The sequence below is a fragment of the Eumetopias jubatus genome, unplaced genomic scaffold (assembly GCF_037043125.1).
Source record: "Eumetopias jubatus isolate StellerSeaLion01/CBP00866 unplaced genomic scaffold, mEumJub1_p1.0 scaffold_7, whole genome shotgun sequence".
Lineage (NCBI taxonomy): Eukaryota > Metazoa > Chordata > Mammalia > Carnivora > Otariidae > Eumetopias > Eumetopias jubatus.
The window spans coordinates 64495752-64523158 of record NW_028274813.1 but is presented as its reverse complement, the minus strand read 5'-3'; the positions used below and the strand labels follow the sequence as shown (position 1 = coordinate 64523158).

General features: G+C 37.2%; 1 protein-coding gene across 3 annotated transcripts in view; it reads left to right on the top strand.

Annotated features, from left to right (window-relative positions):
* Positions 1 to 13534: 13534 nt before the first annotated feature.
* Positions 13535 to 27407, top strand: part of NUBPL (NUBP iron-sulfur cluster assembly factor, mitochondrial) — a 216954-nt gene continuing 203081 nt past the window's right edge. For 2 of the 3 annotated variants that reach the window (XR_015768513.1, XM_028114937.2), the window contains exons 1-3: positions 13835 to 13944; positions 14511 to 14658; positions 18791 to 18825. Coding sequence is in view for 1 of the 3 variants with exons in the window: in XM_028114937.2 (XP_027970738.1) it covers positions 13837 to 13944; positions 14511 to 14658; positions 18791 to 18825 (291 nt within the window). In the remaining 2 variants the exon portion in view is untranslated. Of the gene's footprint in view, positions 13620 to 13834; positions 13945 to 14510; positions 14659 to 18790; positions 18826 to 27407 lie in introns of those variants that run through there. The other variant, XR_015768514.1, reaches the window with a different exon arrangement.

The window sequence follows — 27407 nt, the reverse complement described above, 5'->3', positions numbered from 1 at the left end:
ACACATACGCATGGGTAACCCAAACCACTATGACAATGTAGAACATGCCATCACTTGAGAAAGTTCCCTCATGTCCCTTTCCAAATAATCCCTGCCTCCACCTCCTCCAGAGGCAATGACTGTTCTAATTTTTTCTCTACCATGGATTAGTTTTGCCTGTTCTAGAATTTCATATAAATGATATCATACAGTATGTACTTTCATGTGTTAGGTTTCTTTCACTAGCATAATGTTTTTGAGATTTATCTATGTTGTTGCACATTTGTTCCTCTGCTTGCCTTTTATTTATAAATACACAATTTGAAAATCTGTTCTTCTATTGATGTACATTTGGGCTATTTTCAGTTTGGGGCTTTTATGAATGAAGCTGTTATGAGCACTTGCATTTGAGTCTTTGTGGGACATGTTTTCATTTTTCTTGGGTAAATGCCCAGGAGTAGAATTGCTGGTCATAGGGTAGGTGTATGTTTAAGTCTTCTAATGTCAGACTATTTTTCCAAGTGGTTATACCCTTTTTTTCCCTAAGATTTTATTTATTTATTTGAGAGAGAAAGAACGAGAGATAGAGAGCACGAGAGGGAAGAGGGTCAGAGGGAGAAGCAGACTCCCTGCTGAGCAAGGAGCCTGATGTGGGACTCGATCCCGGGACTCCAGGATCATGACCTGAGCTGAAGGCAGTCGCTTAACCAACTGAGCCACCCAGGCGCCTGTGGTTATACCATTTTAAATCTACCTCAATAATATAAGAAAGTGCCTTGTCAATGTTTGGTTTTGTCATTCCTTTAAATATTAGACATCCTAGTTGGTATGTAGTGACTGATATATCCCTGTAATTTTAATTTGCATTTCCCTGATTATGTTGAGTACATTTTTCATGTACTTATTGGCTTCTTGTATTTGTGTACTTATTTTACTTTTATGAAACATCTTTTCAAACTTTGTCTATCTTCTATTGGATTGTCTTTTATTGCGAGTAGTGGTATTTCTTTTATATTCTAGATGAGGGCTGTCCAGTTGAATTTTCTGCATAATCCAATATGTTTATTGTAAAAAGTGGCTAGTGCAAATGAGGAAGTGTATTTTTAATTGTATTTGATTTTAATTAATTAAATTGAAATAGCTACATTGGCTAATGGCTACCATATTGGGCAGTGCAGTTCTAGATACCAGCCCTTATCAGATACATGTTTTGTGACTATTTTCTGTCTGTGGCCTAGCTATTCATTTTTTTTTAAAGATTTATTTTTTTATTTTATATAGAGAGTGCATGAGCAGGAGGGGCAGAGGGAGAGGAAGAGAGAATCTCAAGCAGACTCTGTACTGAGGACAGAGCCTGACAGGGGGCTCAGTCTCATGAGCCTGAGATCATGACCTGAGCCCAAAACGAGTCAGCTTCTTAAGTGACTGAGCCATCCAGGCGCCCCTTGGCTATTCATTTTTTTTTAATGGTGTCTTTTGATGAGCAAAAGTTACAAATTTCGATCAAGTCTAATTTTTCAATTTTTTCTTTAATGGCTATTGCATTCTATGGCCCATTTAAGAAACTTGTGATTACTCCTAAGTCAATGGGTTTATGGTCAACCTTGATGATGTTGGGTGAGAGTCATGGGTTATTTGAGTAACACTGTTGAAAAGATCTTCGTTACCTGATTGGATGCTTTGGCACCTTTTTGAAGAACAAAAAAAACTTTAAGTGTGGATCTATTTCTGTCCTCTCTATTCTCTTGTATTAATAATTTATTTATTTATTTATTTGACACAGAGAGAGAGACAGGGAGAGAGGGAACACAAGCAGTGGGAGTGGGAGAGGGAGAAGCAGGCTTCCCACGGAGCAGGGAGCCCGATGTGAGGCTCCATCACAGGACCCTGGGATCATGACCTGAGTCAAAGGCAGACACTTAACGACTGAGCCACCCAGGTGCCCCTCTCTTGTATTAGTCTATTTGTTGAGCCTCATGCCATTACTACACTGTTTTGATTACTGTAGTTTATTGTAAGTCTTAAAGTGTGAGCCCTCCGATTTTGTTCTTTTTCAAGAGTGTTTTGAGTATTTTAAGTCCTTTGAATTTCCATATAAATTTTAGAGTCAACTTGTTAATTGGGATTATGACTGGGATTTTGATGATTTAGACGTGATGAAAGAAACATCTGATATTTTTGAGATATATACATATATATATATACACATACACTCATTTTTAAAAAAAGATTTTGTTTGTCAGAGAGAGAGAGAGAGAGAGAGAGAGAGCACACAAGCAGGGGGAGCAGCAGGCAGTGGGAGAAGCAGGCTCCCTGCCCAGCAAGGAGCCTGATGCAGGACTCAATCAATCCCAGGACCCCGGGATCAAGACCTGAGCCCAAGGCAGACACTTAACCGACTGAGCTACCCAGGTGTCCCTAGTTTTGATATTTTTGAAAATAGTTATTTACGTAAGTTGGCATATTTTAATACTTTGTCAAGAAGGAAAATAGGGTCTAATCAGTCTTCTATGATCTAGGCCAAAAGAGAGCCTATAATAATCTGTTTCTTCCATTTTGTATTGTTTACTTAGAAGGGACTCTGGACAGTAATTTCTCTGGCAGAACCTGGGGTTAGAGTTGCAGACTCTCTGGTGCATGAAAAGTAAAAAATCTAGGTCCCGGGCACCTGGATGGCTCAGTTGGTTTAGCGGCTGCCTTTGGCTCAGGTCATGATCCTGGAGTGCCAGGATCGGGTCCCCATATTGGGATCCCTGCTCAGCGGGGAGTCTGGTTCTCCCTCTGACCCTTCCCCCTCTCATGCTCTCTCTCAAATAAATAAACAAAATCTTAAAAAAAAAAAAATCTATGTCCCAAGAAACAGAATAGAAACCGCTTCTAAGATGAACTAGTGATTCTAAATGTGAAAAACCCCTATATAACTCTTTGATTTATGTCCTATTTAAGGAAGGCAATAAACTTTGTGCTTTTTCTGGTCTGCAGCATCTCTAAACTATTTTGCCTTGATTTTTCTCTAAATTATTTTAGGAGAAGTGAAATTACACAACCTTGTTCTCTTCAGTATGAGCTTGGAAAGTAAATCTACAGAATGTTTAATCTCTTCATGTTGTATATGAAGAAATAGAGAGTTTCATGATTTGCCCAAGATCAGATAGCTACTTAGTAGCAGAGTTCTGACAGTATTCCAGGCTTCTCAACCTCTCTACTCCACTGATATTTTTTTTTTTTTTAAGATTTAATTATTTGACAGAGAGAGAGAGCACAGACAGGGGAAGGAGCAGAGGGAGAGGGAGAAGCAGACTCCCCATTGAGCAGGGAGCCCAACTTGGGGCTTGATCCCGGGACTCCAGGATCATCACCTGAGCTGAAGGCAGATGCTTAACCAACTGAGCCACCCAGGCGCCCCTCCACTGATATTTCTCACCATGTATTCCTGTGATAATAGCTAACTAGTCAGTAACTCCCATGCCCCTATATGTGCCTGGCACTAGGCTATGTATAGATGATATAAATTACCATTATGATATAGCTCTGGTCCTCAAATACCATGGAGTCCTGTGTAAGAGAAGATGCAATTAGAAAACAGTAAAAGGCAATATGTAATAATATTCCAAATTGGATAGATTTTAGGATAAAGTGGTATGGATATACATAGAAGTAATATTGTGCTTCATTTTAAATAAATATGGCTGTGTTATGGCAATACTGAACTGTACCAGAGAGCAGGTTTTATAAGAGAGACCTGAAATAGGCTAGCTTTGCTAACTTAAATGTATAAAATGAAAGCAATCAAATTTCACCTTAAATTCATGCTTTGTTAAACAAAATGTTCACAACAGTTAAGGAAGGTGAAGATAAATACTTGATGAAATTATCAGAGAAGGCTTAATGGAAGAAGTAGGGTTTGAGAAAGAATTTCAAGGAATGATAAAATTATGAAGGGCAGAGGATTATAAACTATTATAAATGGGACATGAATGATATTTTAATGAAAATTTGAATACCTTAAAAATTAAAATGTGATTTCAATGCAGTTCAAGAGAATGCCATTAAATATGTTTATGGGTCTCTGAAATGAATTACTTTTAACTAAAGCTAGTGAAGCCCAAATTTGTATGGGAAGCTCAGAGGTGGAAATGCCTACTGAATTAGTCAAGTAGGTATCTAGATTTCTTCCTAAAAAGGTGGTGCTATTTTGCCCAGGGGCTTCTCCTATGATAGCTGGTCCAAATGGAATATTGTTTTTTTTTTTTAAACAATATTCCTATAAAGGTAATGAGATAGCTGTATTTCCATTTTGCTTTCAACAATTTGTCCTAAAACAAATAAATCAACATCTCCAATATTTCATTTGCTTATCTAGAAATGGGACAATAATGACTTCCCTGTCAATCTCATGGCAGTTGTGAAACCTGAAAGGATAATATGTGTGAAAATGCTTTGAAAATCTTTCAGATATAAAATTCAGTAAATAACAATAATTGTACAGATATGGCTCAATGGAGAGTCTATGAAAATATTTTTAGAGATAAATTCTTCAGAATTCTCTGCAGTATTGACTTGGTTTTTCTCCAAAGATTCTAATAGGCATTATTATATTTTTCCTGGGGTGTAGACAGCTTCTTGTGTACTGAATCATCTTTCATCAACTGGGCTGATTTACAACTTTGCAGTTAGATGTTATTTAGAATATCATTGGAAAATTCTTGTTTGTGTTACTTTTTATTTATACATTAAGTACAAAAAATTGTTTTCTTTATACTTGTATCCAGATTAGTGCAATTACTTAAGAATGATGATGAACTGCTAATGTAGATAATGAAATTGCAACTCTAATTTCTTACATAACTGAAGAGAAACTATTTTGATCATTGAGAGAAGAGCAAAAGGAGTAGAACTGTAACACTAATTTTTCTTTCACTAGAAGGGGAAATTGTTACCAAAAGTGGGTTCAAGGGGAAACCTGGCTGGCTTAGTTGGTAGAGCATGGGACTCTTGATCTCAGGGTCATGCATTCAAGTCCCATGTTGGGCATGGAGCCTACTTAGAAGAAAAAAAAGGTGGGTTCAGTTGTTACTAAGAAAAACAGAACTTGATTTATGAAGCAAAGATAGTCTTCAGTTCACTGCCTCCATGTGTCTATTCTCTAGTATCTCATATTAAAATATTATTTTATGAGGTTTCATAATATAACAATTATTAATACTCAAGTAATAGTACTTAAAATTCTCACCATAGGTTCAAAATACACAAAGGATTTAATTTCTTAACAAAATATGCATATTTTTATATGGCAAAAAAGTGCCATTATATGTCAATTATATCTTAATAATTTAAAAAAATTGCCTACAAGAAACTAAACCTTAAAAAAAAAAACTGTACCTTGACTATATTATTACTAAAATCTGGGTTAGTGAGTATTAGTTATCTATTGCTGCATGACCAATTACCATAAACTTGGCAGCCTAAGCAACACACTTAAAAAAAAATTTATTTGAGAGAGAGTGAGAGAGAGAAGATGGGGAGGAGGGAGGAGGAGAGGGAGAGAGAGAATCTCAAGCAGACTCCAAGCTGAACTCAGAGCCTGATGTGGGGCTCAATCTCGCTACCCTGAGATCACGACCTGAGCGGAAACCAAGAGTTAGATGCTTTTTTTTTTTTTAAAGAGTTTTTTATTTATTTGACAGAGGGAGACACAGTGAGAGAGGGAACACAAGCAGGGGGAGTGGGAGAGGGAGAAGCAGGCTTCCTGCTGAGCAGGGAGTCTGATGTGGGGCTCGATCCCAGGACCCTGCTATCATGACCTGAGCCGAAGGCAGACGCTTAACGACTGAGCCACCCAGGCACCCCGAGTTGGATGCTTAACCAACTGTGCCACCCAGGTGCTCCAAAAACACACATTTATTATCTCATGGTTTCTATGGGTCAGGAATCTGGGAACACAACTTAATTGAGTCCTTTGCTTCAGGATCTTTCTTTCTTTTTTTTTTTTTTTTTAAGATTTTATTTATTTATTTGACAGAGAGAGAGATAGTGAGAGCAAGAACACAAACGGGGAGTGGGAGAGGGAGAAGCAGGCTTCCTGCCAAGCAGGGAGCCCCATGCGGGACTCGATCCCAGGACCCTGGGATCATGACCTGAGCCGAAAGCAGACGCTTAACGACTGAGCCGCCCAGGCGCCCCTCAGGATCTTTCACAAGGCTGCAAACAAGGGGTCATCCAGGGCTGGAGTCTCATTTGAAAGCGCACCTGGGAAGGATCTACTTCCAATCTAATGTGGTTATTGGCAAAATTCAGTTCTTTTCAGGCTGTTGGACTGAGGGCCTCAGTTCTTTGCCGGCTGTCACCTGTTCGTTGCCACATGGCTTTTTCCATAGGCAGTTCATAACATGGCAGCTTGCTTTGTCAAAGCCAGCCAGGAGGTCCCCTAGAAAGCCAGAAGTTACAGTCTTACATATTGTAATCACAGTAGTGACATTCTATCACTGTTGTTGTATTCTCTTGGTTAGAACCAATTTATAGGTCCTGGTCACACTAAAAGGGAGCAGATTACAAAAAGGTGTGAATACCAAGAGACAAGGATCATTCTGGGCCATCTTAGAGTCTGTTGGAAAAAAACTGATTAATGTGACATATAACATAAGCTAAAAAGAGAGAGGTTCCCCCTAAGAAATCATTCTTAATTAATTCTATAATCCAGAAGGAATTGGTGAGATTGGCTTAACAGAATTTCCTGTTAACTATACAGCATCACAAACTAATAAGTACCAACTACTAAGCACATTATTTTCTTCTTCCGCTATTCTCCTATTTGTCCAGTACTGTCAAATATGATATGAGGTAGCCCTACATCAGGCCCCAGAAAAGTGGCAAATAGTTGTACTTCAGAAAAGCATTAGAGAAAAATATATGTATATACATTTCATCAGCAAACAGTGTACTGCATCAGCAAATGGTGTTCATTTTGTTATACTGGTAACTGATATCTATTAAAAATGTCATTCTTAACAGCACATTGCCAGCATGTTCCCTCACATAAATAGCCTCAGTTTAATAAAACCCTAATTCTTGCACATGATTAGAATTGTGCAAGAGAGATTCAATGTGGCATTAATATAATAAAGTCTTTGACTTTGAGTAATTGACAGAACTTCTGGTAATTAAAAGAGCTCTTTATATTCCTAATCAAATCAAAATACCAGTTTTAAACTACTTAGAATAATTATGCCCCAAATGAATATTTTCTATGCAAAAATGTTTTTATCTGTTTTAAAGACTAGCAAAAACTAGAAAAGCCTGAGATGGAAGAGATTGGTAATTGTCATTTCAATAGTGTTTAAATTGTTGTGTTATTGTTAGTAGATGGCCTCTAATAGGAATTGCTCTAAATCAGCATGCAGATGTATTTTGAGAGATTATAGTGGTTTGGTAGGAGCTCTTCACTTTTATAAGTGGATTGAACAAATTTTTTGCTGCAATATTTATATCATGTGTAATAACTGTACATATGGTTAATAAATCCTAAATAGAAAAGATTATTAAATGAATTGAAAAGATTTGGTATCAGAACACCAAGTAGTCTAAGATATTATGTAAGCCACATGATTATAGAGGACATCTTCACATTTTGGTAGCAGCATACAACAGACAAAAATCTATATTATCTCCTTTTCCCTGAAGAAAATAGAACTTCACATTAGCTGATGTGAAGGTTTGGTATCTTGATGGGGCTCTGCTTTGTCATTGTCCTTGGTGTGTTCTCTAAAGTACACAGGAAGATTCTCTTCTGAATACAGAATGAAGTAAGGTTTTAGCAAAGTCTTGTAGAGACTTAAGTCTTCTAATCTCTAGGATAGAATTGAAGGGTAGGAAGGACTTGGCTGAATGAATACGTTTGGTACTTGGAGAAAATGAAATAAAAAAGCAAAAGCACAAGAATACTAAGGCCCTGTGTGTAGCAAGTATTTGTCTTGGGTGACAATACTTTTTCTAAATTCTGATTGTGTGGCTTCTATTTCAGGACAGGATCTTCTTTGAAGCCTTAAACAGTAAATAGAGAATATATTCAGCTATAACTCAAGCCCTGTGACCTTTGTCCAAGGATTCAGTTCAATCTTATAAATCAGAAATTCAAATGCCAAATCACCCATGATTTATCCAGCTTTGAATATTCGCATTTAGAAACCCATCCTGTCTCATTCTAGAGGTGGATTTTTAGTCAGTGGGAGGCCTTTTGTCAGAAGCTTATCTAGTCTAAGAATATACATACATTTACTTTATGTAATTTTTTAAAAATAAGAATGGGGAGTTTCTTTGACAGCATCTTAGTTTACGTGAGCTAAGGTACTGAAAGTCTTTGATGGGGAAACCTTCCTAGATGAGGTTTCCTACAGAGACTGACTCACTGAGAAGCTATTTACCTAAGTAGAAATACTTTATATTTCAATGTGAAAATTTGTATTAGATATAGGTAAGAGACAGTTTCATGTTTAGTCATGAGCAGAGATATTTGGAAACAAATCACACCAAAGGACAAAGTAAGGGCAATTAATGGGGCTGTCATTTAGACAGGTCCATTGAAGGGGTGAGATTTTCATTTCAGCGAGCCCTTTGCGCAGGATAAAAGGTTCAGTTGAAGACAATAACCTTAAACTGAAGGAATTGGTACTAGTTTCTAAGCTTTAGTTAGTATATTTAAGAGACAGAAAACTGTTCATAACACTCTTTTTCCTTAGTGAGTTGAGCAAAGGAATGAAGCATGTTCTCAGCTGATAAGTGAGGCTTATGGACAGCGGATGAGGCAGGCACTGCTTCTGTGTGGGAATCTGAATTTTCAGATTGTCCGTGGTCACCTGAGGATCTTTTTTGGGGGTGGAGGGAGGGAATCTAGCAGACACAAATACATGCTTTCTAGAAAATAATACAAAGTATTACCGTATTCATAGTTAGGAGACATTCAAAAGAATCCTGTCTGTTTTGAACAGTACTTATTTATTCATTGCTCTTGGGGTGGTAGAAACCAGGACTGAGCCTATGTAGTGTCCAGATGGCCACATAGTGATGTGACCTTTAATCCTCAAGGTCTTTATCTATTTATACCAGCATTGATTGAGATGCCACATACTTAACCATGCAGATTGTTGCCAAGTCTTCCCTTATTCTTGACCTTAAGTTCTCTTAAAGACCAACTTTTTCTCAACCACTCTTGCAGGAGCTCTCTCAGACTGTCTGCCCACACACAACACTCAACTGTTTTTATTCTATGGTCCTGCCACTACACTGGTAATAGAGGCATTGATTCTGTTGTTCTTACATCCCTTACACTGATTTGGGGCTCTGATGTCCCCCTCTTTACTGAGATTCAGTAAGAGAGAGGTAGTCACAGTGTATCAGGTTCTTTCTTCGAATCTGTAATAGGTACTGATAATTTTAACTTCAAATAACAAAAATCCAAACCAACAGTGGTTAAAACAATTAATTATCTCACACAACAAGAGCTCTGGAGATGCAGTTCAGTACTGGCGCAATAGCTTAACTATATGAACAAGAATTCATCTTCCTGACATATTTCCACTTCATTACCCTTAGCTGTTGGCTGTCATTGTATCTGTCACCGTTGTGATTCTCATGTTCACCAGATGACGGCCACACATCCAGGTGTCAGTCATATCCATGGTTAAGATGGGAAAAAGGAGTAGCATCAGTTATGTTCTATTTTATAGCAAAAGCTTTCTCAGAAGCCCCCCCAGAAAATTTCCCTTACACCACATTGTCCAGAACTATACCATACATGCCAAGAACTATGTCTAGAATTAGCAAGTGAAACTATGTCTAGATTAGCAAGTATTTGGATTTCTATCATTTATAGTTGTATGGTGCAAGGAAATTGGGGGTTGAGAATGTTCTTGGGCTATCCAACTACCAATATCTGGCTTAAGAACTTGTGAATATCTAAGTTCTCACTTTGCTCCTAACTGTCTTTTTTTTTTTTTTAAGATTTTATTTATTCATGAGAGACAGAAGGAGAGAGAGAGAAGCAGAGGGAGAAGCAGGCTCCCAAGGAACAGGGAGCTGGATGCGGGACTCGATCCCAGGACCCTGGGATCACGACCCGAGCCGAAGGCAGACGCCCAACCATCTGAGCCACCCAGGTGCCCCTGCTTCTAACTGTCTTGATTCCCCATAATCCCACAAAATTTTATATAGTCTTTCTAGGACAGATATTGAGTTGGCTTAGTCAATATCGATTTCCAATCATTTTTTTTCCCATTGCTTTCCTCTAATCTATAGGTTAAAGATATGTAAATGCTTGATTTCTCAGCTTCTCTTGCTTTTAGGGGTGGTCATGTGACCTGGTTCTAGCCAGTCTGGTGTGTATGTGGCTTCCCCCCGCCCCCCACACGCCGCCAAAAGGGCAAACATACTAGAGAAACATTTTTATCTTTGTCATTCTCCTCTTTTCCTGTGTGGAACATAGCCTTGATGCCTGGAGGTGCAGCCACCATCTTGAGGACAAAATAAGGACAACAAGATGATGGAACCAAAAGAATGAATTTGGTACATAACACAGTGGAGCCACTGTATCAGATCTGAACAGTCTACCAATGAAATTTTCACATGAGACTAATACATCCCTACTTATTTAAGACAATGATAGAGTTTTCTGCTACTTGCAGCCAATGTAATCCTAACTTATATAAGTAAGAAATCATGTTTTTGTATCATGTTGTTCTCCCAAAGGTATTGTCTTTGCCAGAGCTTTCCCCATTCTCCTTAAAGGTCCCAATTTTCAAAATTGAAAACCAAGAAAATAATTTCTTTTCTCTAATATTTTTATGTATCATAAAATGATGCCACATAGTTTATCAAAATGGGAAAGGGCTATATAAGGTACAAGGAGTTATAGGGGGAAAAGTCTTGATAAATATTATGAAACATATCTTACCATAGTTATAAGTACATAGAAACACATCCAAATTAGGCCAAGGCAGAAAGAGAATTTATTGGATGGCTGTAGGTATATCTCATGGATCTACGAATAGGAAGTATAGCTTGAACCTCACTATGGACTAGAATCAGGAATGGGAAAGCTATTATGAATCAGTGCACTCCCTCTCTGCACACATGATCTCTTATGGTCTGCTTTATTCTTCTCTGTTGGCATTAGCTTTTTCTGCTTCTCTGTGCACAAAGAAGAAATTAGTCCCTTCAGCCTTACCAGTTCCAATGCAAACTAAGATTGAGTAACATCTCTTATTTTAAAGTTTTTTTTTAATATTTTATTTATTTATTTATTTGAGAGACAGAATGAGATAGAGAGAGTACATGAGAGGGGGGAGGGTCAGAGGGAGAAGCAGACTCCCTGCTGAGCAGGGAGCCCGATGCGGGACTCGATCCCGGGACTCCAGGATCATGACCTGAGCCGAAGGCAGTCGCTGAACCAACTGAGCCACCCAGGCACCCTCTTATTTTAAAGTTTTATATAGAAAGAATCTAATTGGTCCAACTTTGTGTGTCAGTCTTTAACCCAATTAGTGACCATGGGATGGGGTCAAATGGCTTAGAAATTCTTAGGAGCAAAGGGAGAATATTCTTTTAAGAAGGAGCCATGGGTGTGTGTGTGTGTGTGTGTGTGTGTGTGTGTGTGTGTGTGTGTGTGTGTGTGTGTGTGTGTGTGTTTGTGGCAGTGGTTGCTGGAGAAGAAATAATGGACATCTCTACGATTCTCCTGATATCCTATCTGCTGAAAGGGTAAATCAAGTTAATGATTTGTTCATTCTACAAACAAAAATATTACTTGTTCCTCCCTTTACGTTATCTCTCAGAGAATGTCAGTGCCATTTATCTAGTTGCCCATGTCATAAACCTCTACATAACCAATAAGCATCACAATAGCTAACATTTATTGAATATGTGTACTTTGTGATAGGTATTCTACATGAATTATTTTATTTTAATATTTATTATTTATTTATTTTCTACATGCATTATTTTAAATTTAACCTTGCAACAACCCTATAGGTAGGTATTATCTATTTTATAAGCAAACATTTCTCTTGGATTAATTACTACAATAACCTCCTATCTCCCTAACTCTGGTCACACCTCTCCCAACCATTTTTTTTACCTGGTAATCAGTAGTATTTCTAAAACACAAATCTAATTATGTTATTTTCTCACTTTAAACCCTTCTGTGGTTCCCTTAGGGTAAAGTCCAAATTCCTTTAAATGATATATTAAGTCTTTTTTGATCTATGCACCCTTCATCTTTGCCAACTTCCATCCTCATCTCTGCACCATCCTGCTTACACTCTATTTGCAAGACTTGAAGATCATTTGAAGTTCTTACCAGTTCATTTCTTACCTCTGCACAACCCTCTAGCTCTTCTCACAGCTGATGCCTACACATTACCCACATTAAGGATTCAACTTAGATGTTAGCCTATCCAGAAGCCTTCCCTGAATGATTTGGGTGCCCCTTCTTTGTAATTCTGTATCTCTCAGTGCTTTTTTCCTATGCGTATCACACCATGCTGAACTGTCAGTTAACTTATTCTGTCCCTCACACTGGTTGGTAAAGTTCTTGAATGGAGGGATTATATCTGGTCCAGGGTTGACAACCCTATGATTAGGGTAGTACTTGGTGCATAGTAGTTGCTCAGTAAATATCTTTATAAGTCTAGAAGAACTTGAAAAGCTACCTGGACAGAAACAGATATTCAGCATTTCTTGTTTAGTGAATGGATTATTCTGATAGTCATTCTCCTTATACCTATTGTTTTGGTTTATAATTTATAAAAATTGAGGAGATAAAAATTGATAAAATTAACTGAGAAAACATATTGGAAAACAAGAAAGTGATAAGCCAAAGGAAGCAATAATGTGAGATTGGGGGAGAAAAAGCAAGGAACTGAATTTTTCTCAGAGCTTATTTAATTAAATGTACTTGTTGGAAAAATCTAACCCTTACAATAACTATTTGAGATTGAAATGTTATGCCTGTAGTAAAGACAAGAAAATTAAAGAACAGAGTAGAGCAAAACAAACTGAATGATTATACAACAAATTTTCTACAGATAAGAAGCAAATAAAAGAAATTAAAATCAACCTTAGAAAATATTATGGAGAATATGTGAGAGTAAGTCAACCTATACCCTAACTGATCCTTTTGCTGGGTCTGGGTTTCTGTATCAGCTTTCTAGCTTTCTCTTGTACAGCTACTTCCTTTGCTCTCATCTGCTTTGGAGGTAGGAATACTTCATTCCTCATACCAAAATCAATTCCACCTTCTCCCTCAAGCTTTGTCTCACTTAACTTTCTTCTTGAGCAAAACTTGCTTAATTAGACCTGCCTTCTGATTTAGCTATTTCTGATTATGTATATATATATTATACACTATTATTGTAGATCACGCGGGCAGGGTGGGGGTAAAGCAAAATTCTTAACAGTGGGAATGTTTAAGTTACCATATTCTGCGCAGTTGAGAACCTGGAGTCATTTTCCCAAATTCTACCATTTCCTACTTCTTTTCAGTCAAGTCTCTAAACTTCAAGTCTCATTTCTTACTACTGAAAAGAGGATACTAGTAAGAGTCTCGTATCTACCTACCCGAGGATTTCTGTCAGGGCCAAACAGATGAGGTATGTGAAAAACGCTTCACAAATATTTGATTAAACTCTGTAAAATATTTGTACCTGGCTACGAACCGGACTGCATTAACAAATTGGGTTGCCGGGCTGAAGAAACTCAAAGGCGGCTCGTCTCTAGGGAGAGGAAGCTGAGCGTTACTACGTGACGTCATCACCCTACGACGGCCGCGACGGTTTCCGGGCTGGGCTTAAAGCAGTGTTCCGAGCTATGGGGTGTTGGCAGCGTTTGTTGATTTTTGGCGGGGTATTGCTTCGGGGTGGTGGCGGGGCCAGTGTACCGCTTGCGGGAAGCCGAGTGTTGGTTTGTCGGCGCCAGGTTCGTGGTGCTGCTGGACAGGGGGAGGCGGAAGGGACGGAGATGCTGGGGCGGCAGGGCCGCAGGGGCCCCGGCATAACCTCTTGCTGTGGAGTCGCCTCAGACCTTAACGGGCCTCCGCCTACTCGGCGGCAAAGTGAGACCCCAGTTGGCTGGACGTCCCCACTTTCCAAGCAGGCCCCCAGAAGGACCAGGCCGAGGCGTGGCGGGAAATGAAACAGATGTCTAGAACATGGATGTGTGACTTGTGCATTGTTTTCTCTTTTAGTTTATTTAGAAAATAGGTTAAAAAGAAGGAAACACGTGGAGGATTTAACTCCATAAAGAATCAGTTTATTTACTTTACATTTTTAACGTCTGCGTATCCTGGCAGATAAATTTCAGCTTAAACAGTGTATTTCCACGATTGTGATCAATAGCAGTAGGTAGATGGTACAAAGGACCTAACAAATGGAGATCAGCAGAATTAACCTAGAAAAGAAAGCCCTATTACAAACTCCGAATTTTTACTTTAACAGAATGATAATAGAGATGGCTTATTTTAAGACTTTTTTTTTTTTTTTAAGTTATCTGGTGCTGACAGTGAGACCCTAAAACAAAGAAGAGCACAAATCATGTCCCGAGGACTTCCAAAGCAGAAACCGATAGAAGGTGTAAAGCAAGTTATAGTTGTGGCTTCTGGAAAAGGTGGAGTTGGAAAGTCTACTACAGCAGGTATTATAAGATATTCTGATCTCAATTAGGAATTTATGCCAACTGGCAAGTGCACAGCATTAAAATTACAGTTTTGATTTTTAAAGAGTTATTTGTAAAATTCCGTAGTGTCAGGAGTTGGTAGTGATTAGGAACTTAGGTTAGCAGTTTGAAAAAACTAAGTATATAGCCAGGTCTTTGACTCCTTAACTGAGGAAAAGGAAGTCAGATTCCCCATCAGATTGCCCATCAGATCTTCAGTTTACTTAACTGTAAAATGGCAATGACGATAACCTTTTTCATAGGGTGGCCATGTAAATTAAATAAGCTAACCACTTAGCCCAGTGTCTCCTACATAGTAAGTGCTCAATATTTGGTTGCTGTTATTATTTCTTAAACGTTTAGTAACTTTAACACTAAATTACTTGTTCTTTGATATTCTTTCCCAGTCTGTCAATGTACATATAGCTACACAGTTGCAAGGAGACTTTTTATGTTATTGTGGCCTTTTTTCATTTAACCATAATATAATTTTCAACATTCATAAAATCAGCATTGATCAAATATTTGAAAATTTGTGAAGGTTTAACATTGTTTTAATTGTTTAAAATATCATCTAATCTTTATATCTTTTATAATAATAATACTGGAGCAGAGAATTTTTTGGTGGCTCTTTTTAATTGATTGTAGATTTCATTGTGACTGAAATGCTGCTTTCAGATTCATAGGAGACATGCCACCAGATATAAAAGAGTTACCATCCAAGACTAATAACCAGATAGTCCCCCAATTTTTCAAAAGAAATTTTCAAAATTTTTTAGATTTATTTATTTATTTGTGAGAGAGAGAGAGAGAGAGAAAGAGAGGGGCAGAGGGAGGAGAGAGATTATCCTCAAGCAGATTCCCTACTGAGCATGGAGCCTGATGCCAGACTCTATCCTAGGGCCCTGAGGTCAGGACCCAAGCCAAAATCAAGAGCCTAACCAACTGAGCTACCCAGGAACCACAGAAATTTCTTATTACAGGTTAATAATGTAAAAGGGTAATGACTTCCCTTCTTCCAATCCTGCACAACGGAAGTAGCTTATATTATTAATTTGGAGTCATAAAACACCCCCCCTTTTTTTTAAAAGATATATTTATTTTAGAGAAAGAGAGCATGAGCAGCAGGGGCAGACTGAAAGGAGAGAATCGCAAGCAACTCTTCACTAAGTGCAGAGCCCGACTCAGGGCTCAACCTCACAACCCTGAGATTACAACCTGATCCCAAATCAAGAGCCCGTCTCTTAACTGACTGCACCACCCAGGCGCTCCTGGAGTCATAAAACACTCTTATCTTGTTATTGCCTTGTATTTAATTTTCAGTCATTTCAATAGGAACGGCTGCTAATTCAGGTCTTATCTAGTCTATCTTTTTTGCAGGAGATTTTTAAAAAATGACGATTGTATTTTATTTGTCGATTTTCATGTAGTTCTAGATTGACAAGATCTTTTAAATTACAATTTTTCCCCCAGACTGTTAACCTAAAGTTGGGGGATATATGTACCTTAAAATTCTTCAGTTCCATTGAAATCAATGACATTTTGAAATAAGAAGGGCTAGTACAGAGTTCTGTGACTAAAGGTCTTGTGTCTTCACTTAAAAAGCCATTTTTAGTAATTTCCCAGTATAGCAGTTTTATGGTTGTACAGCCAGCTACAAATCCAGCTATATAATTTATTAGCTTAATTTTTTTTCTCATTTTGACCCGAAGGTAATTGTGGAAGAGTTTTTCAGATGTTTTGAAGAAAATAAGATTTACCAAGTATTATAGTTATAATGGACCTATAATATTACTGTTTGATACTGTATTATTATTAAAAAATGATTAGTGATTATTCCTAATGAATTAATGCTATATGCTACACATTTTTACTTTCTTTCCTAAGGGCCTACAATCCATCTACTTAATATTTTGTTTTTAAAATTTAGAAGGTTTTAGTCTGTGGTTGTAGAATCCACCTCTTGTTTTTTGAAAATTCAGAGTACATTTATTTGTTTTCAGTAATGGAAATTCCTTTGCATGCTCTGTGATTACTTGGACTGGTTAAAGATGGAGAATATTTTCATGATGATATCCCTAAGTTCTTCGAGTTTTATGCAGTATAATTTGTTGGGTCTGTAGGCTAGTACTTGTTTAAAACATTGTTTTTGTATTTGGTTAGCGGTCTTCTATTGTCATGGAATGTGACAGCATTTAAATAGGAAAATCTATGAGAAAATATGCAGTTGTGACACATAGTAGGTGTTTCAGTAAATGCCCCTTCCTTGCTTTTTTTGTTAGCATTAAACCATCTGTCCCAAAGAACTGGCCTTTACTTCTTTCTGACAGCTCTATTTGCATACATAAGTCTTAGAAATAAGTTGTTTCTGTGTGACTCTGTTGGTATTATATTTCTTTCATACACACACACACACACACACACACACACACACACATACACATACACATATATATATATATATAGACACATTATATACATGTTTGGGACTATATATATGTTCCAAACTATCTCAGAATTCTTCCCATTTGAATATGTATGGTAGAAATTTTTTTCAGTTAGAATGATGATACATGGTTAATACAAACATGCTCTGTGATTCCATTGTATAAATGTGAGAAGACCCTAACACTGAAATGAAGTAGTCTCTTAAAAGTTTCTGCTTAATAGTTAGATGGTTTAACCTATGATATACCTGAAATTCAGAATTATTTGATAATTTATAAAAATTAATTTGTCAAGTGACATGTCCTAGGCTAAGTACTTTATATCAGTATTTCATTTAATTCTCACAACAGTTATGAAATAGGAATTATCCCCATTTTATAGAGGAGGAAAATAGATTTAGGGGTAAAATATCTTACTCAAGGTTATATAATAGAAGGTGGTAGAACTAGGATTTACTTTGAAACCAGGTCTACTTTGAAAATTTATGCTCTTAACTACTTTATTTAGTTATTTATTTTTTTAAAGATTTTGTTTATTTATTTGACAGAGAGAGACAGTGAGATAGGGAACGGAAGCAGGGGCAGTGGGATGGGGAGAGGCAGGCTTCCCGCTGAACAGGGAGCCTGATGTGGGGCTCGATCCCAGGACCCTGGGATCATGACCTGAGCCAAAGGCAGATGCTTAACGACTGAGCCACCCAGGTACCCCTGCTCTTAACTACTTTAAGGGAAATAATCTCAGCATCATTTATAACATTGTTCTATTAAATAAATGTGATTCACAGTATGAAAGTCTACTTATCAGTCTTGGAAATTTGTTACCTTTGGACCTCTCTTCATCTCAGATGTAGCATATCTCTATTGCTGGGCTCAAGGTGGTTTTGGGACTACTTTCCTTCTGTAAAGAAGGATTCACTAGCAATAGCAGTTTTGGGAACATGTTTTACTGCCTTACCTTTGACCCTCTTCCCTTTCCTCTGCAGAGTGGTCCAGCCTTTCATATGCAGGTATTTGTGAGTTAGGTATTTGGAATTCCTGCATTATCAGCATTTATTTATTTTATTTATTTATTTTTTAAAGATTTTATTTATTTATTTGAGAGAGAGAATGAGAGATAGAGAGCACGAGAGGGAAGAGGGTCGGAGGGAGAAGCAGACTCCCTGCTGAGCAGGGAGCCCGATGTGGGACTCCATCCTGGGACTCCAGGATCATGACCTGAGCTGAAGGCAGTCGCTTAACCAACCGAGCCACCCAGGTGCCCTATCAGCATTTATTTTTAAAAAGCAATAGGATCATATATACTTTTATTTATTAAAAGGTATATATTTTTTAGGCAAAATGTTTTTGAAAATAATTGAACTATATATACCAGTAACATTGTTTTTTAAAAACTAAGATTATTTAAACAAAATTATAACAGGTTATAAAAATGAATCGTTTAAACTGTTAATTGTAGGACAGGCATCTATTGCTTATGTTGGAATGTTACTCTTTTTTGTCTTTTTTACTTTCTGTATTCTCTCCATGTCTTTGTTTTTTATAAGTAAAGGAGATACATTAAAAAATTTCTGTGCTTTGGTTATTACATTGAAAATATTAGAAGGCAAACTGAATTTTAGTAGAAGAAAGTTACTAAATTTGATTACTTTTTTTGTTTCTTACAGTGAACCTTGCACTTGCACTAGCAGCGAATGATTCGGTAGGTGTTTATTAATAAAAATATTAATTGATTAAAATGTTTTTTAAGGAAATGATAAAGAGCATATTTTTCATTTATTCTGTCAGGGGCTATATAGTGTAGCTGTAGTCCCTTGCATTTCTTTAAGGAACTAAGAAATTTTTAAGTACTGAGTACATCTAATGATAATGATGAAAATGGAAGGGGTCAAAGAATTCAGGCAGCGTTTAGAAGGTAGAGAAGGCAAGGAAATGGATTCTTCCTTAGAGCTTCCAAAAGATATGTAATTCTGCCAGCACCTTAATTTTAGCTCATTGAAACCCATTTTGGAGTTCTGTGATAACTTCTCACAGTAGAAGTAGGAAATAAATATGGATGGGAATTCAGTTTTCTTAGTTCTTAAATTTCCAAAGATGTCTTTATTTTGCCTTTGTATTTGATTTGACTAGATGTAGAATTCCAGGTTCAAAATAATTGCATCTCTGAACCTTGTAAACAACATTCCTTTTTCTTCTCTCATGCTAATGAAATGTTTGATGCTAGTCTGATTCATATTGCTTTGTAATAACCTGTGTTTTTCCCCTCAAAGCTTTTAGAGTTTTCTTTATGTCTTTTAAGTTTAGAAATGTCACAAATATGCGTCCAATTGTTGACTTTAAAATTTTTTACCTGGTTGGAGATTAGCCAGGCGGTATCAAGGTTTGAAATTTCTTCCTTGATTACTTAAGTGGTATGTTTGTTCTGTCTCCAGAAACCTATTAGATAGCTATTAACCCTTTATGCTTGTTAATTTGTCTCTCGTAATCTCCATCTCTTTGTCTTTTGCTGTATGTTTTGGAAGATGTCTTAGACTGTTTTCCACAGTTTTGGAAAAACTTTGCTTTGTTGGGTTTTAGTTGTTATTTAGCCCTTTGATTTTTATTTTTAAATTCAGGAATTCTATGTTTTCCAGGTTTCTAGAACTCTTTGTTATTTTACAAGTACTGGAAAAACAATGGCTGTATCATTCGTTTGAATCTCTCTGAGGATGCTAATTAAAATTTATAAAAAAATTGTTCCTTTTAGTGATCTCTGTTTACTTAGCATGGTGGTTCTTGTAATGTGGTCCTCAGACCAGCAGAATCATCATCATCTGGGAACTTGTTAGACATACAAAATCTTGAGCCCATCCTAAACCTAATGAATCAGAATCCATGAGGGTGGAATCCTGCAGTCTGTGTGTTTTTTATACAACCTATTTTTAATTTGATTTAATTTATTTTATTTTATTTTTTATTATGTTAATCAGCATACATTACATCATTAGTTTTTGATGTAGTGTTCCATGATATTCATTATTTGCATATAACACCCAGTGCTCCATGCAGAACGTGCCTTCTTTAATACCCATCACCAGGCTAACCCATCCTCCCACCCCCCTCCCCTTTAGAACCCTCAGTTTGTTTTTCAGAGTCCATCGTCTCATGGTTCATCTCCCCCTCCGATTTCCTCCCCTTCATTCTTCCCCTCCTGCTATCTTCTTCATCTTCTGCTTCTTTTTTTTTTTAAACATATAATGTATTATTTGTTTCAGAGGTACAGATCTGTGATTCAATAGTCTTGTACAATTCACAGCGCTCACCATAGCACATGTGCTCCCCAATGTCTATCACCAAGCCGCCCCATGCCTCCCACGCCCACCACTCCAGCAACCCTCAGTTTGTTTCCTGAGATTAAGAATTCCTCATATCAGTGAAGTCATATGATACATGTCTTTCTCTGATTGACTTATTTCACTCAGCCTAACATCCTCCAGTTCCATCCACATTGTTGCAAATGGCAAGATTTCATTCGTTTTGATGGCTGCATAATATTCCATTGTGTATATATACCACATCTTCTTTATCCATTCATCTGTCAATGGACATCTTGGCTTTTTCCACAGTTTGGCTATTGTGGCCATTGCTGCTATAAACATAGGGGTGCACGTACCCTTTCGAATCCCTGCATTTGTATCTTTGGGGTAAATACCCAGTAGTGCAATTGCTGGATCATATGGTAGCTCTATTTTCAACTTTTTGAAGAACCTCCATACTGTTTTCCAGAGTGGCTGCACCAGCTTGAATTCTCACCAACAGTGTAGGAGGGTTCCCCTTTCTTCACATCCTCGCCAACATCTGTCATTTCCTGACTTGTTAATTTTAGCCATGCTGACTGGTGTGAGGTGATATCTCATTGAGGTTTTGATTTGGATTTCCCTGATTTAATTTAATTTAATTTTTTATTAAAGTGTATTCAACATACAATGTTATATTAGCTCAAATCTATGTTTCAACCAGCCCTATAGATGATTTTGATGCATGCTAATGTTTGAGAATCATGGATCTAGAGTTTGTGAAAACTCTTGTCTGCTAATGGCATCCTTTTTTGTTTTCTAGTGTCGTTATGTTTTTTATTTAGATTTAAACCATTTCTTCTCTTGTTATTTCAATGGGAATTTGGACAGAAGAGAGATAATCATGTGTGTTTAGGCAGCCTTATTGAAGTAAGAGCCAGTAAGACATTTTTAAAAATAATTTTTATTAGGACATTTGGTTACCAGGGAGGAGAGACCCCATCTTCCTTAAAGAAGGGAGGAAACGGAAGATTCAGTGGATGGGAAGGTAGATAATTTTTAGGTGTGGGGATCTTTTAAGTTGGTTATCATTTCAGCCAAAGCTTTGAGTCTTAAGTCAGTGTGAAGCAACTATGTAATAAGGGATCAAAGGATGAAAAGAATAGTTAAAAAGGGGTTGATTCCTTCATGTTAAATATTGCTAGTCTTTTTTATTTTTTAAGATGTTTTGAATTTATTTGATAGAGCACAAGCAGGTGGAGCAGAAGACAGAGGGAGAGGGAGAAGCAGGCTTTTGTTGAGCAGAGAGCCCGACCTGGGGCTTGATTCCGGGACCCTGGGATCATAACCTGAGCCGAAGGCAAATGCTTAACTGACTGAGCCACCCAGGTGCCCCAAATATTGCTAGTCTTGGTGAAATGGTAGCTCAGAAAAATTTTTTTCTGTTTCTGTGTGGTTTTTTTTTTTTCTTTTTCTTCTTTCAGGGAACAGGGTTGAAGGCAGATTCATCTTTAGTGCTTTATATGTATGACAGGGAAATTGACAACAAGAAAGGAAAAGCAGTAACACTTTACCTGGCTCATTTCTTCAGAAGCCTTTAGTATCATTAAGTGTTTTTAAACATGTTTGTAAAATCTTCCTTAGGAAGGTCTTCAGTATTCTGTGATCCTGATAAGGAGTTTTTGTTTTTCATTTCTTGATTTTTTTTTTTTTTTAAGCAAAGTTAATGTTTTTGATTTGGGACTAGCATGTTTGGCTTAAACTGTGCTTTGCCAGAGGACAGCTTGCATACAGAAAAGAAGAGCTATATTTATTCTATATGATTTATATGTATCTGGCATAGTTTTGTACTCTGTATTTCCCAACTTAAGATTTTATTAATATTACAATTATTTGGAGGACATGTTTGGTCCTTAGGGGAAACTCATGTTTCTTCCCAGCCCTTCTATTTGCTTGAGTTGATATGGATGGCCAGGATATGTCTTTTTATGGGGTTAAAAACTCCAGTTAGGTTGGTGTCTTTGGAGCCTCTCCAGTGATTCATTCCCAGGGAGTCTTAATCCTGTGGAGTTTGTATTATAAAAGGGGTCTCTGATTTGCTTTTCTGTAGGCCATTTTTGTTCAAGACCTTGGTAACGTTTACCTCCTTTCTTTTCCATGGTTGGTACTTGCCTTTTTTCAGCATTGGAATAGGAAGATCCAGGTCCAGGAAAGGGAAACAGGACCAGGAAGCTATTCATTTTGCTTTTGATAATGACTTTAGTAATCTCTAAACTAGACTGTAAACCACAGGGGTGTGTGTAAGATAGTCCATTGGGATGTAAGAGGGAAATTTTTCTTTTCCATTTGTATTAATTTTTATCTTTTAAAGTTTGTTTTTTTGTGTATGTTTTATAATTTGTACTGTTAGTATATATGGTATATATAGTAGCTGCAATGTAACTTATAAACAAATATATTAACATATATTGGGGATATATTTTTAAACATTTTTTACTGATTGGAGTGCATGATCAGAAAATTTCAAATGTTACTAGCCTAGGCAAAAGGAATTTCTGGGCTGGATCAGATGCCCAGTTTAAAGGAAGACTACTTTATAGATGGAGGTAAAGGCCTTAAGGGAATAGGGTGTGGATTTTCCCTTTTCCTTGTCTTTTGTACTTTTCTTTGGGGATGTAGAAGGTAGTAATGCAGAGCAGAGTTTGAGATCATGCGTGCTGTGCATCTAAATATTGCATCTAGCGATTTGTTGGAGCTGGCTTATGCTTGTTTGTGAGGGCCAGTTGTTAAATTTTCAGGAATTTGGGAACTAGTTGATACCATGTTGTTACCATGAAATAGGCCATGGTGGGAGTATTTAAGCCGTGGAAATTGGCAAATATTGAAAATCAGACACCCCACCCCACCCCGAGCCACTTGTTAAACATTTCCTGGCACACCATAGATCATATATATTGACAATCATATTTTTTGATTTTTCTTTTTTTAGTTTTTTTTTTAGAGAGGGAGAGGGGCAGGGTGTGGGGAGGGGCAGAGAGAGAATCTTAAGCAGGCTCCACACCCAGCTCAGAGCCCGATGTGGGGTTGCTGAGATCATGACCTCAGCTGAAATCAAGAGTCTGATGCTTAACCAACTGAGCCACCCAGGTGTCCCCTTTTTTCTATCTTCTTAACCATATTAGGATCTCATTCTTTTACAGTATAAATTTAATAAACAGTGAGAAGAGCACTGAGACTGGGAGAGGGAAACATAAAGACTACCAGAAATCATTGATAAGCTCTGTGAGATTCCTGTCAGTTCAGTTCATTTTAGTCCAACAAATATTTGAGTACCTATAACACTCATTGCCAGACACCCTGGGAATATAAAGCAAAGTAAATGTGCTGTAGGAGTTCACAGCCTAAGACTACATTCACAAAACAGTGTTGTGTATGTGTATATGTATTTATATAAGTGTGTATATATTTCTGTGTATCTGTGTGTGTGTGTGTGTGTATTTTGGTGGTGTATAGATGGATTAGGTTCAATAATCGTTTCTTCTGTGAGTGAGAAAGTGCTAATTAAGACAACAGTTAAGGTTTTATCATGCTTCATAACAGTAGACACATTGTGTACTCTTAAAGGTTTTATAATCTTGTGAATACAAAAGGAAGATAAATGTCTTAAAACGATGAGATATATTCAAGGTCAAATATAGTAGTATATCCTTCCAGGATGAGTAGCTTTTATTCCAGAGAAAAACAGTCTTCTTTTTTTTTCATAGAGCATTTTCATGAACATAATTGTATTTGGCTCTCACAGAAACCTGTAATGCAATGCCATAGTATTTATCAGTTTTACAGTCTTTATTGATTCTGCCCTATCCTTGCCACATTTCATCAGTCAGCAGATACCCTTGTTTCTGTCTCTGCGATATTCTTCCAATATGTAATTTTCTGTTGTCACTATTCCCACTCTAACTAAGGCTCATGTTACTGTTTGGCTCATTTATTCATTTATACTTCAGTTATTGAGTGCCTATTCTATCCTAAGCACTTTGGAGGATACAGAAAGGAATGAGACACCCAGTCCCTGCCTTTGAGGAACTCAGACGAGCAGACCACTGCAGTGGTCTAATCCATTACCTGCTCATGCTCAGATCCATTCAGTACATAATGCCTGATTACTCTTACTAAAGCAGTATTGGAATTACATCACTCCCCTGCTTAGCATCACTACTGAATGCCTTTGCTGGTATTCAAGATCCTCAACGATCTGGCTTCCATCTGCCTTCATAGGTTTGTGTTTAGCTTATCTTCTAAATGGTCTTTGTGCTCTGGCCACTCTGGGTTACTTGAAGTTGTATGTTCTTGCTAGCGTACAGCCTTTCTTGTACATTTCTACTGGAGTACTCTCTTCACCTTTCTTTAGCTTAAATGCCCTGTCTTCCAGGCTGCCATTTATGGCTGTGCTGGTTATATCATGCATAAAGGTGCTTGTCAAGGAGGTTGAGTGATGACAGAAATCCAGACTACCCTCTTCTTGTACAACTGCAGGCTGCATTCTTTTTTTGTTTTGTTTTATTTTATTTATTTATTTTTTAAGTAAGCTCTAGACCCAACTTGGGGCTTGAACTCACAACCCCAAGATCAAGAGTCATATGTTGTACCAGAGCCAGCCAAGTGCCCCTGCAGGCTGCATACTAATTCACACAGAGACACTATATGAGCACCTTTGCCCTGAGGGGCAGCTTAGTGAAGTGCTCCCTGAATTCCTCTCTTTTTATGTCTTGGGAAATCTAGTAGCACTATTTATTTGTATGATTATTGTGCCCATGCAATTATTCTGGTAACTTTTATAATAACAAATGATATAACTAACATTTATTGAACATTTATTGTATGTCAAGCGCTGTTCCTCATGACATGGATCTTAACTCATTTATGTTTCATAGCAACCATATGGAAATAGATACTATTATGATGCCTTTTGTAGATAGAAAGCAGAAGTATTTGGAGGCTGAGTATTTTGCCCAGGGTCACTGGGGAAGTAAATGGCAGAACCAAGATTTGAACGCCAACTTAGATCCTGTGCTCTTAACCTACTTGTTCAACTGCTTCTATCTTAGCTAGATCCTTAATGATTAAAGATTGTGTTGTCTTCATCCTTGGCTACCCTCAGCAGCTAGCACAGTGCTTTATGACTTTGGAAATGCACAATAAATGTTTGCTGCATTGATGAGTTGAGTATGTAGAATGGTTTCACGGTATGTTAAGTGCAAAGTTTTGTTTTGTTTTGTTTTTTGAGAAGTGGTCTGGGACGAGAGGACTTTTTGTAGCTTAGTGGGCTATTCACTGTTTTTTTCTTGCTTCTTAAAAGCACATTCTGTGATTCCACTTAACCCTCTTCTCATTTTGTACTCTTTATCTGCCAGTCTCATTTTTCCCCCTGTTCCAGTTACTACTCATGTGCCCTTGATTCCGAATTCATCACCAGCCCGGATCTCTCTCCTGGATACTAGACCTGTCTGTCTAGTTGTCTCTGTATACATCCACTCGAATGCAGGCATTCAGGCTCAGTGTGTGTAAAACCAAACTCTTTTTTTTCCTATAACTTTGTCCTGTGGGGTCATTTGGTTCCTGCCCACCTTCAGATTAGTCGCCTGTTCCTGCTGCTTCTACCACTTAACGTTCTCTAGATTGTGTACTCTCATTTCATTCCTTAATGCTGCTGCTTTATTCAGACTCTTACTGTGTATCTTCTGTGAGTTGATCCCTGCTATTTTCTCTGCTATGATGTTTCGAGGAAAGGACTAACACTTGCCATATTATTTTAAAAGAGTTTGTTTACTTGTTTATCTCCTATGCTAGTCTGTGAACCTTTTAGGATCAGTGGTGTTGGTCTTATTCCTCTTTTTTTTAATCCTCAGTGCTTAGTCCAGTGATGGTATATAGTAGATTCTTGGTGAATGTTGGTAATAACTGTGGAACATATTAAATGAAGAGTGGTTGTGAATATATATATACACATACATTTATATTTCATTTCTGTGGCAAATTCTAAGTGTTGGATAAGTTTATAATTTGTTCACTGCTAAATTAGGCCCCTTTTTTCATGAGGAAATGAAATAATTAAAATTCAAATGGGATAATAGATGTGAAGAGCTTAGCACACCGACTGATACATAGTAAGTTTTAAATCACTTTTTAGTATGGGTGGCTAAATAAAAGCTTTTTGTAAGTAATGTTTCAAAATAAAAGCTGATACATGTTTTACTTACTTGACTGTTTTTACAAAACTTATTTTAGGTTTTTGCTTATTTTCCATTGCTAGAATGAATCATTAGAATTAAACTTCAAGGTGGAAAATGAAGCAGTATTATCTTCAAAGAGTTTGTGTTTTTCGTTTTTTTTTCCATTGATGTTTATTTTAAAATATTTTTTTCCCATGATCTTATGTCTTTACACTTATTCTTTCCAGACATACTTCTCTTCTTCACAAGTTATCACTTAGTGGTTCTTTAAATGTAGTTAAAATTATCTTAAGCCTTTGAAGTTCTGTGATCATGTTAGGAAAAATTAGGAAGTTTTGGTTCAAGATTTAGTTTTGGTTTTTGAAAAGTTCAGTGATCTTGGAACATGTTATGTACCACCACTTAAAACACTGTGATTTTCTTCATTAATAGTTACATGTATAGCAGTTAATAGTTATGTGTATAGCTTTTTGATATACAGAACTGGGCTTGATTCTGGCTCTGCCTCTTGGAAACTGTATGACTTTTGCCTGTACCTATCTCCTAACGTTCTAATTATTAAAGGAGGTAATGTACATAAATCATGAAGCAGTGTCTGGCACATAATAAATGCTAATAAAGAGCTATTCTTATTAGCTACCATAGTACTCCACATGCCAACCTGGACATGTTCTTATAATCTGGGTTATTAGTTATGATGTGAATTTGGATTAAATATGGATGATGCTGTGTTTCTCACAATTACCTATGCGAAATCCTGATGTCTACTTAGTTCA